Here is a 14,425-nt window from a genome sequence, read left to right as displayed (position 1 = left end):
TAACCCCAAACTTTCTTGAATAGAAGAGGCAATGATTTGGGACTATTATGTTTTTTTGTCTATATTTCGATAATTGATAAAAAAAATTAAATGATACTCAAAGGGCATTTGTGCCTTTTTAAAATGTTACTTAACGGTATTGGATTGCCATGTTTTAAAAATTTGGATACTAAATTGTTACATTTTAAAATTGGGAACCAAAGTGACACTAGACCCAAAGTACAGGATACTAATCGGAAATTTTCTCTGTTTTGGGGACAGTTATGAGCCAACTCTTTAATCCCTTTCCACCCCCATTATGCTTATATTCACTCTAAAAACTTAATTAATCTGGTATTAATATAGGGCTAGTAGTGTTATTAACTTCATATTTGAATCTGACTCAATTAAGAAAAATCAAAATTTTAGCCATTTCTAATTGGATTGAATATAGATCTATCTTTATCCGATCCAAATTCGAATTTGAATATTAACTAATCAAATTTGAATCTAACAGTATCCTCTTAAAGTTGATCCTTTTGCAGCTCTAATGACGTTATTCCTCTAATCTCTCTATTGTTTTTATTTTTTCTTCGTCTGAAGTAATGCCTTCACAAGAATTTTCTTTTGTATACTTAGTATCAATTGAAAACAAGACCTGTGAGAAAGGAGCCACAAATTACGCTTGCGGAAATGACACATACTGCTCTTACTTAAGTGACGGCCTTGGATATACCTGCCAGTGTATTGAAGATTACCATGGAAATCCTTATCTTCCCGATGGTTGCCAAGGTATGAATTTATTTTTAGCATTCTCTTTCACTTCACAACTCAGGTAGAAAAAAAGATAGCTAATCAAGTCAATTAAGCTTCTCTTGATCATTCATCTAAACAATTGAAGATATGCTGGACTGAAAAGTCTTTTAGTGAATAGGATTTTAAAGAGGTTGTAGGGGGGTTCTTAATTAATGGATGAAAGAAGTTGGGTAGATCATCATTAAGTACTAACACAAGGAAATTAGTAAAACATTCTGGGGTTTGGGGGTCGGTATGGTAAAGTAAATTGGTTTCCTTTAGAGTAAAGGAAAATTTCGGCCTCTCAATTCAATTCGTGGGAGGTGATATTATAAGTAGAGAGTTGAAATCGGCACCCCATAAGATAGTTTCCCACAACGTCTCACAACACATTCTCGCTGTATTGAAAATATCTCCCGATGATGCCTCATTCTTTTTAATATTATCATCGAGAGATGTTGTCAACAGAGGCGGGAATATGCTCTGAGACGTTGTGGAAAACTATCTTGTTGGGGACTGATATGAACTCGTAAGTGAAAAACTTGTTGATTCACGGGAGAGGGGTAGCTCATGGAGGTTCCTTTATTTTATCGTAGCACTTGTCATGTTTAGGACAGATAAATTTTGCTTCACCTCATCTAACTGCTGACCACTACGATAATGGCATTAACAGCGTCGACACCACTGAAGACCAGGCCCAACTGTCGAAACAAATGTGGAAATGTCAGCATCCCATACCCGTTCGGCCTGGTTGGTGATGATCCAACCTGTTACAGAGATGAATTCAAGCTGTTCTGCAACACCGCTATGGACCCTCCCGAACTGATGTTGTATGGCCCTGATTATATGAAGTATGCCAACATATGGGTTTTGAACATTTCTCTACAGGGCCAATTGACATTCTCTTTGTGGGCTGCTGCCATCTGTTACATGGGAGAGAACCAAAGCTTAGAGAATTACAGGATACCTAGGCAGTTGCCTAGCACTTACAGATTATCTAACACTCGGAACAAATTCACTGTGATTGGCTGCAACACAATTGGCGTCTTGTCCGATTTCAAAGGCGAGAGGTTTCATATTGGGTGCACTTCATCTTGTCCTTACGCTACGGAACTGATTGGGCCGTCTTGTGACGGAATCGGTTGCTGCCAGGCCGCGATACCAAAGGATCTTGATTCATTTTATGTAGCGCTTGGGCAGTATGACGGTAGAACCAGCTACACGTATACTTGGAATATCAGCAGATGCAGCTATGGCTTTTTGTGCGATCAAAACTGGTTCAGTTCGAATGCGTCAAATCTATGGGGATTAAGGAATGAGGCAGAATACATTGTAAATGTTGGGGTCAGAACTCCGGTGGTTCTCGACTGGGCAATTCGAAACAAGACTTGTCAAGAAGCAAAAAAAGACCTGGCCAATTATGCGTGCGGAAGCAACACCTATTGTGCTGATTCGACAAATGGCCCTGGATATCTTTGCCATTGCATGCAAGGCTACGATGGAAATCCCTATGTCTCTGATGGATGCCAAGGTACCATATCTCACTTCTCCTATTCAGTAATTATATTGAAACATTCTACCTAGTGTCATTACCATTTGACAATTGCTACTATGTGTAGATGTGAGTAGTAGAAACATGATAAAAAAATATCCTGATATTTCGTTTCAACAAGTGATTAATAACTTTTGGGAAATTTTCCAATTAGTAACCAGTACTTTGGGTTATATTTCATTAATCTTAATTGGTATGTGAAAAGATAAATACCTTTTAGGCATCATTTAATTTTTTTTATCAACCATCCAAATGCCCAAATCTTCTCTTGAACACCAAGCACCATTTTACCAACTTTAAGGGGAAGTTGGGAAGAGCTTTGCTATGCTATGTATATACTATTTCACTGGCAACTTGCTTTTTCCTTGTTCCTCTCCTTTCCAAGATCCCATCTCCAATGCTTATGCTTATCACCATGAGGGTTAGAATCGCTGTCATTCATTCTCACAAGCATATAAGCATCCCTCACTCAGTGTTTTGCACCTCTATTTCATCTTCTTGATGAAGAAGATGATGAACAATGTTTTATTTTGAAGGCTAATTTTAACATTTTCAAGTCTTAAGTTGCACATTATGTCATGTGATACACATAACTGACAGTCCGTTAATGATAGGTACTGAATTGGCATGTTTTGAAAGTTTGGGTACTAAAGTAATTAATAAAGTCTTAAAAAACATTTAAGCAAAATTAAGTAACTTAACATATGATTTGCACTAAGACATTTTACTAAGTGTATATTGTTGGAGGGTTGAGGGGGATGAAGGGAGAGAGGGTAGGGAGGGATGAGAGGGAGCATGGTTTTTAAAACTGACCCGGTGATCGAACCAGTCAGGGGTCCAGTTACTAGGTCAAACGGTCCGACCGTTCGAACCAAATGCTCGGCCCATTATGGCAGAAAAATAAAAAAATAAAAAATGGTCAAAGCCATTTGAACGATTAACTGCTCAGCTCAGCGGTTCGTTAACCAAAATCAACAGTTTTGGGGGGAAATCCAGTTTTTGGGGAAAACGGAACTGGTCAGGTGATTGGTTTTTGGTTTTTCTGGTCCAACCGTCTGGTCTGGTTTTGAAAACCATGGGAGGGAGTGGTTGAATTCTTGGAGAGAGAAAGGCAATGAGAGGAGAGAATGTTTTAAAATATTAGTTTGATTTTGTCATATGGAATTCGGTTGAGAAGTTAAACAGATGTAGATGAAAGGCCCAGCTTGGCCCAAAAATTCTAAGTTTGGTCCTAAGTTTTGTGTTTAGACTTGGTTTGGGCTTGGCCCTACAAATTTTTAGCCCAAGCTTTGGTCTAATACTTTAGCACAACCCAAGCACACATTAGGCTCACAACTTTCCAAGTCAAGCTTGGACCCAACCAACCTAAATTCGGCTTAACTCAAAAAATCAAGGATTGGGCCTGGGTTTTTTGTTCAAGCCTGGCCTTGGGCTTAAGTGTGAATCAGGCTCACGAGATTCTAAGTTGGGTTTATTGCCAATACTTCAACCTCAACTCGGGGCTTTCTGAGATGAAACGAAATTAGAAAACTTAATTAATTAACTAATTAATTAATTATATTGATTAATTAAAAAATATTAAAAACATTTATCATCTTGTAAATAATATTAATAGTTCATGGAGAGAGTAAATGAAAAATTGAAAATAAAGATTAATGAAAAATTAAAAATAGTGTTAATGGGAGTGGAGAGAGAGATAGGGTTGTCAACAGGTTGAGTCCAAGTAGAACTGGAACTGACCCAATAAGAATTACTAAGGACAGAGGACCAAACCAGATTCGATAGGGTCTGTAATTTTAGACCCAAAACCGAATCGATCGGTTCTCGATACAATCAGGTCTAAACCAATGGACCTAATTATAATAAACCCATTGGAAATATTATTTATATATATATATATATAATATTAATTTATTTAATATATTTTACATATACATATAGCACGGATCGGATCTGAACCAACTTAGTACATGGTGGAATTGGTTCCAACCTGAGAAGAATTGGGATAACATACCCATTGGTTCTAGTTCCTGGAATTAGAGTCGACCCCAATCGGTTCGGATCCATTGGGTCCAACCCAACCCATTGACAGCCGTAGAGAAAAAAGAGAGAGGCAATAAATGAAAAGATAGTAATAATAACTTTGTGCCAATATTATAATTACATTTTAATGATACTTTTACAATGACATGAAAACTCAATGTCATATAGAGGCAGTGATTGCATTTAATGGCAATCTTGTAATTAGTAAAGAACTCAAAGTGATAAATAATAGTACTCTTCTAATTACATGAAAACTCAATTGTATATGAACAATTAAAAAAAGGCAATGATTGCTTGTAATTAGCAAAGAGTTCATTTGTAATTATAAAAAAAATTAATATGAAAAATAATGGCATTCCTATAACTAGTAAGCGCTCATGAACATAACATGAACCATTGGTGCGAAAAATAATAGCAAAATATTTCACACGAATTCCTATAAATTTCACGTGTTAGGATTCCATTTTAAGTAAAAGTGTTGCTTTGTCCATACCCATTTAGCTTTTGGTATATATATGTGATGTGATGTTATTTTAAGTTTTAACTTGCAATTTTTGAAAAGTAATAATTGAACTTATGCTTTGTTTATCTTGTTCTGCTTCCCTAGATGTAAATGAGTGTGAAGATGCGAAGGTCAATTCATGTGAAAGTATTTGCATTAACACTATAGGATCTTACTACTGCTCATGTCCAAAGGATAGTTATGGTGATGGTATAAAGAATGGGAAAGGCTGCATGCCAAAAAGCAAAGTTTTTCCGGTGATTAAGGTCACTCTAGGTAATCCTCTTTTATTTTTCTTAAATAGTAAGGTATTATTTATTAAAATAAAGTATATAATATGTATACACTTAACAGTACACAGACAATGCCTCAACTGAAAAAGGAAACAAAAGCCATTCCTCTATGAATGGGGCTTAGACCCAATCCCACATATATAGGAGTGCAAGTTGGGTAGACTGGGCTAGGTTTTAGTTCAATCGAAGCTCAATCATAAGAATTGGCCCTAAAGCTTAAGTTTGAGGTCAAGTCTAAATTATCTAATTCAAATTTAGTTCATACTAAAATTTGATGCATTTGGATTGGACTGGGTGTCTGGCTAAGCTCGGGTTGGATAATCAGTTCATACTAAAAATTGATATGCAGGCCAAGCTCGGGTTGGATAATCAATTTATACAAAAAATTGATATACAGGCCAAGCTCGGGTTGGATAATCAGTTCATACTAAAAATTGGTATGCATATACATATATATATGTGTGCATGTATGAATATATGTATGATTTATTAAAAAAAAAATATGCATGCAAATGTGTCTATATATTCGTATATAAATGTATATATAATCAGGTTAGGATCAGGCCAGGTACGGACTACCTAACCCAAAATATTAAAAAGTCTGAACTTTTAGGCTTGAGTTCAGCTCAAGAACTGATAATCTAAGGCCAGCCCATGTAAGCCTACAGGTTGGGTCGGTACAAGCTCAAGTTGCACCCCCTAATCCCACATAGAATCGGGATTAAGCCTAGTAAAATAATTCTAGAATTAATCAAATGCCCAAAGCAGAAAACAAAATATACATGCCCCTCAAAACAATTACACCCTACAAACCGAAAACCTCAAAATGAACCCAACCTTTAACATGAACCTAAACAGGAATATAGAAACAGCCAGAGTTGTCTACCTAACAGTCATGGATCTTCCTCTACCTCTTCTACCCATATCTCTATTACTCTGATGTTTGGCGTCACCACCACCTCGTCATAGAAATCCGCTAACTTTTTGGATCTTCTACAACTGAGGAGGTAACCTAAGCTTTCAAAGGACCAATCCAAACTAATTCTCTCAAGATCCGAATCAAGTCTCCAACTATAATTGTGAGTTAAAGGGCGGGACTTCATTATTGAAACTTCTTTGTCTCTGAGACATTTGTGCACTAATCCACTTATCCAACTGTGAAAGACACTCTAAGGAGTTTTCCAAAGATTAATGCCTGCTCTTTGTAGTGGTTCATGTTCATGTGCCAGTTTGGAATACTTGACCTTTGGTCTTGAACCACTCTCTTTTTTTATTTAAAAACTTGGTTTAGTTCTTTGACCCAATGGAGTGTGTGATAAAGCCTGAAAACAAGGTGAGTGCACACCTCTAAAACCAATCCAGATGTAGTAGTTTCTTTCCTTATTGTGGTATTCGACAACACGATTTGTCTATATCTTTATCCGGAAACCAACCAACTAAGCAGGTTCCCCCCACCACTCTTGGGTACCAAGTCAAGCTTGAGCATATTCTAAACTTTTCTTACTGGGATTAGCCCTTTGGACTGTAAAGATCGTATCATTGGAAGAGATAGCAAGTATTAGGGGTGAAAAATCGGTTTATTGTTTAAAAATTGAACTGAATAAACCAAAATTTTCAAAACCAATGTTTGAAATGGAAAATTAGATTGAAACTAAAATAACTAAAACCAGAATTTTTTGTCCGATTGTTTATTAAAACTGAATTTTTTTAAAATATTAATATACATCAACATATTAATATATATTATATAAATAATAAAACTTGGTTAATTTGGTTTTTTAGTTAATGGAAGTACTTAACTTAAAAACTAAAACCGAAACCAAAATTTTGTAAAACTAAATTAATTGATCCGAATTAACTAAAAATCGAAGTAACCTAGGATTTCTACTCTGTCTTCTACTATGGAATTAACAAAGCTCTGCCAATGATCACCATTGGACTAAGGCCATCACCACCGGAAACAAGAGCCTAGGTATTTCTACTCTGTCTTCTACTATGGAAGCATTATTATTGTCTTTAGTTGGTCCTTCCACCACGAACTAAGGACACTTAGGGCCTACTGGTTCATACCATGACAATCTCAACTAACTTTTATTGAAGATAATATTCAGGGAATAAGACTGAACATTAAACTGAAAAGGGTAGAGGTTAATGGGTCAGAGATTCAACCACACTCAAACTAGAAGTCAAACTATGATGACATGACATATATATATATCACATGTTATATAAATATTATAAATAATATAATACAAATAATGTAATGATTAAATGTGATGAATAAATGACTAGTTTTTTAGTTTTTAAAGCAATTGATCAAGGTTCAAACCTCCTAACACACATTTTCTTTAAAGGGATTGACTATAATATGGAAAAGATATGATATCGGAAAAATGTCTCACCAATAAACTGGAATCATAAACATGGTAGGCAATCAGTAGTTATTTATCAAAATTGTTGGTTTTTGATTGGTCAAAACTCTTTCGATACCATTTCTTTCCAGCACCATAGGTTTTCTCTTCTTTAAAATGCATGTGTATTAATGCAATATGTAAATTAAGATACACAAATGAACATAAATGCCTTCAAAAAATAAATGAACACAAATTGTATTAATGGTAACAAGACAGTATGCATGAAAAAAAATGTCATTGTTCAATTCTTTCCATTTCCATTTTGAAAATTTCACACATTTGAGACATTGGTGCATTTTGAAACTGATTGAGGGTGTGAATTTGGTGCCATTGAGTTCTAGATCCATTGAGGGAAAAACAATTTCCTCCTAGTTCTAGAGTTTCAACATTTTCCACTGCCAAAAACTTGAACCCACTATCTACACAACCATTCTTCTACCTATCAAGACAACCCATAAATATCTATCAAGATAGTGATTAGATGTTGCCTATTGAACAATGAAAAAACGAAGTGCATTGCTCCAATAACTTCGTCAAGCAAGATGTCATTTATTCCATTCCATTTTCTTAGCTCTAAGGCGGCATTGTTTTTTTGGATTTTGAGGTGTGTGGAGGGTGGGTGGGGGGGTTGGTCAATAGGATTTTGGTTCCCATTGACCAAGAACTCCATGGTTTTTTTTTTTTTTTCAGATTTATGTGGAGAATAGGGAAAATTTATTTTCTAGGTAAGTGATAGGCATCTCCTAAGGGGGAAAGTTGTCAATATTTGGATGGGACCAAAAACACTCATTTTAATAATTGATTTTTATGGTTAAAATGGTCATTGCCTTATTTACCTAGGAAATAGAAAACATGAGTAAATGTACTTACCAGGGTAAGTCTTTCCTGGAAAGCACTTACCCATTACCCGAGTAAGTGTTTTTTGATTTTGAGAGGGGGAAAGTTGGTCAATGGGATTTTGGTTCCCATTGTCCAAGAGACCCATGTTGTTTTATTAATTCTTTTAGATTTATGTGGGGACTAGGTAATATTGTTTCCTTGGTAATACCAATCTCCCATGTGGGTAAATAACTTTCTCACTTAGGGAAAAGTTGCCAGCACTTGGATGGGACAAAAATGTCTCATTTAATAATAATGGATTTTTATGGCTAAAACCGGCATTGTCTTATTTATCTGAGAAATAAGGAAATATGGGTAAATAACTTATCGAAAAACAAACAGGACCTAAGCTTTTCCAGGTTTTCCAGGATTAAGCTGCCCAATTTTCTACCTACTCAAGTTCTGAGCAACATCCTGAGAAATAAGCTACCAAGAACCATTAGAGGAAATCTTCCTACTCCATAAGCCTTCCTCAAAGGCAAAGACACTATTGGAAGGTCCAAAAACAAGAAATGACGCTCTTCTCTACTCAAAAACTCCTAACACAACCATTAAAGGAAAAAAAAAAATCCCTTTATAAATTATAGTTAACACCAACCTGTATATCTTGACAAGCTATTTTCATCCAATTACTTTAAAATATGTAGACACGACATTGTATGCGTGCTAAACCAGGAGAAAGAAATTTTCTTTATCAATTAAAGATATACCAATAGCTATAATTAAAAAAAGAAAGAACAACCAATTAATTCTTTTTTATCAAATTGCATGTTTGCACTTCAGCTCATGCCAACTTATAATGGACAAGACAGTACTTGACATGCACATAGATTTTCATAAAGTTCATAGAGCCTGTATATCATATCATAAATTCATGAATTTTAGAAATATCGTGACTATAGATTTATTAGTACAGAAATTAATTTTCATATTATTTTAAGGGGGTGTTCCTTTATGGGATTTTGAGAGGGGGGAAAGTTGGTCAATGGGATTTTGGTTCCCATTGACCAAGAATCCTATGTTCTTTTTTTTCGATTTATGTGGGGACCAGAGAAAGTTTACCTAGGTCGGTAAATAATTTTCCCACTTGGGGGAAAAGTTTCCAACACTTATATGGGACAAAAATGACCCTTTTAATAATGAATTTTTATGGTTAAAATGGTCATTTCCTTTTTTACTTGGGAAATAAAAGAATATGCATAAATACACTTACCTGAGTAAGTGTTTCACAGGAAAAAATTACCTAGATAATTGCATTTACCTAGATAAATGAATTACCAAAAAGCAAACGGGGCCTAAATCTAAGTAATTCTATATGATTATAAGATATTTATGACATTTACATATATTTTAACTAGTACAAAATCCAATACAAATTCTTATAAGAGATTAATTCAATAACCATGTCGAATAATATTTTGGAAGATGGGGAAAAACTTTGGCTCTTTGGGCAAAACAGCATGGGTTGTTTTAAAGATTCTCGTGCATAACATATTAACATGGCTGTGGGCTATAGAGTATTTGCAACCGACATTCTTTTTGTCAAAAGATAAGTAAAGAATTGAATGGGATTATGCGCCACATATAGAAACCTCCAAAACAGTTTAAGGTGTTTTCTTTTTTCAAATAGCCAACGTTTTTCTCAAAGATGGGAATGACCTCACATAAAAAGTACCAATATATATATATAGAGAGAGATCAACATCTTTAAGTATTATATATCAATTCAGTTTCAGTTATATGTGCTATTACTTAACTAAACAAACGATCATGTGATATTGACTGTTTCTGTTTCACTCTATCCTCCATTTTTGTAATGGATGTATTAATAATCCCTAAACATGGCATGCAGGTATTGGCTTTGGGATCTTACTTTTCCTCGTTATTATTTCTTGGTTATACTTTTTCGTAAGGAAAAGAAAGCTCATGAAATTAAGAGAAAAATTCTTTGCACAAAATGGGGGATTTCTTTTACAACAACAATTATCCTCATATGATGAAGGTGGTTTTGAGTTCATAAAGATCTTTAGAGCAGAAGAGCTAGAGTTGGCAACTAATAATTATGATGCAGATTGCATCCTAGGGCGAGGGGGGCAAGGCACAGTATATAAAGGCATTCTACCAAATCATCGAGTAGTAGCCATTAAAAAGTCCAGAATAGTAGATGAGGGCCAAATTGAGCAATTTATAAATGAGGTTATCATTCTTTCACAAATTAACCATCGAAATGTAGTAAAGCTTTTAGGATGTTGTTTAGAAACTGAAGTTCCATTATTGGTTTATGAATACATCTCTAATGGAACTGTTTCTGACCACATCCATAAAAAGCATGGGGCTCCCTTGATTTCTTGGGAAGATTGGTTGAGAATTGCAACAGAAACTGCCGATGCACTTGCTTATCTACACTCTGCAGCCTCTATACCTGTCATTCATAGAGATATCAAATCTGCGAATATACTACTAGATGATAATTATGCTGTAAAAGTCTCTGATTTTGGGGTTTCAAGGTTACTTCCTATGGATCAAACTCAAATAACTACATTAGTACAAGGAACTTTAGGGTATTTGGATCCAGAGTACTTTCACACTAGTAAATTAACAGAGAAAAGCGATGTTTATAGCTTTGGAGTAGTTCTTGTGGAGATCTTAACAGGCCAAAAGCCCCTGTGTTTTGAAAGATCAGAAGAGCAAAGAAATCTAGCTACATATTTCATTTCATCAATGAAAGAGAATCAGATCTTTGAATTAATTGAGAATCGATTTGTAAATGAGGGAAATACTGAACAACTTCTCACAATTGCTGAGCTTGCAAAACGATGCCTTAGTGTAAGAGGTGAAGAAAGGCCCACTATGAAAGAAGTATCAGAAGAACTAGAAGGGTTGAGAAGGGAGAGACATCCATGGGTTCAACCAACTCATCAGGAAGAGAGTGAGCACTTACTATCTAATTTCTCAGACCTCTATCCTATATCATTAAGTGATTACCCTTATAATGCATCTGGGCAACATAGCATGGAGAGCAGCATGACAATGTCAATGAAATTTCCTCGCTGAGATGGTCTAACACATGTTATATTAATAAGTGCATGCCCTCTTTACATTTTATGTTTATGGTGTTTGAATTGGTGTTTTATCACATTTGTAGATGAACCATATTTAAGAAAAGGCTACTGTTCTGGATAAAGGGTAAGCTAACTTCTTATGCTGATACATGTCGGTGCATACCTTTTCTGATAAAAGAGTACCCATCCTTGGGTAATTGTTGTATCAAGAAAGAAATAATGTTTCAATGTATTGCATAATTATATTAGATATGCTCAAGACATGTTCTATAAGTTACCTATTACTCATTTCTCATTTTTATGGGTCAAAGTAATGATAAAATGCATATATTATAAATTATGGCTTCTTAGAGTATATAATTCAAAGAATTATACGTCATTCTAAACATGTGTTGATAGATGTTTTACCATCTTATCTGGAAAATATTATTACCTTACATATCCACAGTGATATTTGTTTGGTTTATTCATTATGTCATGTATAAGTTTAATATAAATATGCCTAGAAACATTAAATAATAATATGATTTAACTCCATCATCAAGAGCCACATCCTTGAAGAAGCCATGCAAAAGATTTTACAAGAAAATAATATGTAGTTTTTCCTAAAAGTGTTTGCTTGTCTACCCTGTCACAACTTTCAAAAAATTAATATTTTACATTATGCAATTCAATCTCTTTTTTGTTCACGAAACCCTTGATTATCTTTCTAACACATGGAGACAACTAGATTAACTTTTGAAAAATCTAAATTAAATATTGTGGTGGTCTATCGAACTTTAGCTTTAGCTATTAATTAAGGAGGTTCTTGGAAGACAAAGCATTAAGCTTTTCAATTATGCCACTTTAGTTGTTATCAAATGACTCCTTAGAAAAAAGATTTATGTAGTAGAGTGGCTGAATCTTCCAAAGAAACACAATGTTTTACAACATACGAAAGAAATGAACATATAATTAATATTGCCTAAAAACAATAATATATACAATAACTCAAATTAAATATGGAATTTCAATCTCCTAGTTGTTGTTATAGGCATAAGGATGAACTGTTTAACCATTCCAAACATCATAATTTTGTTGGATGTTTAAGAAATGTGATGGTAATATATATATCTTTTCTACCCTGATCATGTTCACGTCATCTAGGTTCTCAAGTGGCCCCACCTATCGATCATGGGAGAAGGGTACCTAATTCCTTCCCTCTCTCATCCCAATCTCTCATAGATTGGTTTAACCAGTGCCTTGGGTTTGAACTCATTATCAAGCCAAAACAATTTTAAACATAATTGTCAGGGTGTCTCATCACCTCCATTTTGCTTGACTAATGAGGTGATGACTCTAATTCAGCTCAAATGAGTAGTTTTCTGATGCTCATAGATTGGAGACTCCGCTATGGAGTTCTTGGATGGTAGGTGGGGCCCACATGGAGGCATTTTTGCTTGAATTATTCTTTTTTTTGAATAAGCATGCGTTTATTTTTTCTATAAAAAAAGCATGCTTTTATTTTTTCTATAAAAAAAGCATGCTTTTATTTTTTCGCTTTATTTCATAATGATAATTGCTTAGTTCTTGTTAGTTGTTGGTTAATTGTTTGATACTTTGCTTCTTCTCCCTTTGTATGGTTGCTCACACATTATCTACACACATCATCTTTTATTAGAATTAGAATCACTTTGTGCTATAGGAGAAGGCTATAAGCTTAAGCCACTGGATCAATGTACTTGTTGGCCATGCTGAAAGTTCTTATGAGCTACCAATCTAAAAAGCCCATTTGTTCAATAGGTAGAGGTTAGAAGGCTAACAACCTTGTGGAACCATTGAATCAAGATGTCAAACCCTCTTTGCATGTGTCACGCTTTATATGTCATCCTAATCATTTAGGACGTTAGCTATCTCAGCTTTACTTGCTTGCATGTTCTTTGCAGGGTGTACTTTAGAATAAACATATAAAAATCCAAAAAAAAAGAAAATAAAAAAGAGAAAAATTAATATAAAAGAAAAAAAATCAAATCAAAATAAAAAATCATAAAAAAAAAGAGAAAAGAGGAAAAGAAATGAAAAAGATCAATTAAGAAGTGTTGCAAAATTTAATTTCAAAGGAAATGAGGGAAAAAGAAATAGTATAAAAAAAAGAGAAAAGAAAGGAAAGGAAGATAATAATAGAAATATAAAACACCAACAATATAAAAGTATATATCCAAACAGCTATAACAAAATAATAAAATAGAAGAAAAGAGAAGGACAGGAAAATGAAAGAAATAAAGAAGGAATGCAAAAAGAAAAGAAAAAAGATTAGAAAATGTCACAAAATCCAAAGAACAAATCAAAATAAAATAAAAGAATAAGATAAATTGTTAGGATCTTGGCATAATTAATTAGGAAATGATAGAAAAGAAAGTAGTACCTAAAGGAAAGTAGAACAAAAGAAAATGGAAAAATAATAATAAAAACAGAGAGAGAAGAAACTTTTTTATTTTGATTAAGGAATAGGATGAAATCCATGTTAGAAGGGAGAGAAGGAGAAAGTCAGAAATAAATAGAAAAGAAGAACAAATAAATGAAAAATATATAACAGAAAGGTAATTAAAAGAGGAAAAAATTAAAAAGAAAAGGGGGAAAGAAAGGGGAAGATGGAAGGTTACTACGGTCCAAGTATTAACAGAAGTGGTGCAAGATTAAAATAAATAAAAGGAATAATAATTTAAAGGTAAAAATAATAAAAAATATAAAAATATGAAAGATATAATGATAATTTTAAATAACTAGAAAATTCAAAGGAAAATGTTGAAAGAAAGGAAAATAAAATAAAAAATCAAGAAAGTAGCAAAATAAAAAAATAAAAAAATGAGAGAGAGAAAAAACAACAAACAAAATCAAAATCCAAAAATCACTAAAAAATAAAAGAG

At 34.0% G+C, this 14,425-nt stretch overlaps 1 protein-coding gene across 1 annotated transcript; it reads left to right on the top strand.

The window, feature by feature from the left end:
- The first annotated feature begins 1,483 nt into the window (after nucleotides 1-1,483).
- LOC148852275 (putative wall-associated receptor kinase-like 16) lies at nucleotides 1,484-11,661 on the top strand. Its single transcript, XM_088946945.1, has 3 exons — nucleotides 1,484-2,305; nucleotides 4,977-5,147; nucleotides 10,310-11,661. The coding sequence occupies exons 1-3, from the start codon at nucleotides 1,582-1,584 to the stop codon at nucleotides 11,509-11,511; spliced, it is 2,097 nt and encodes a 698-aa protein (XP_088803071.1). The 5' UTR covers nucleotides 1,484-1,581; the 3' UTR covers nucleotides 11,512-11,661.
- Nucleotides 11,662-14,425: the final 2,764 nt, after the last annotated feature.

This window comes from Nelumbo lutea, chromosome 5 (assembly GCF_056320005.1).
Source record: "Nelumbo lutea isolate HS-2025 chromosome 5, American lotus-T2T, whole genome shotgun sequence".
Classification (NCBI taxonomy): domain Eukaryota; kingdom Viridiplantae; phylum Streptophyta; class Magnoliopsida; order Proteales; family Nelumbonaceae; genus Nelumbo; species Nelumbo lutea.
Note: the sequence above shows the minus strand (reverse complement) of the source record. Positions and strands in the feature narration are given on the sequence as shown.

Bases quoted from the DNA above. Each gene is read 5' to 3' on its own strand.
- LOC148852275 (XM_088946945.1), top strand. From the start codon at position 1,582: ATGGACCCTCCCGAACTGATGTTGTATGGCCCTGATTATATGAAGTAT. The intron at 2,306-4,976 runs GTACCATATCTC...CTGCTTCCCTAG, and splicing joins TGTCTCTGATGGATGCCAAG to ATGTAAATGAGTGTGAAGAT. The intron at 5,148-10,309 runs GTAATCCTCTTT...CATGGCATGCAG, and splicing joins GGTGATTAAGGTCACTCTAG to GTATTGGCTTTGGGATCTTA.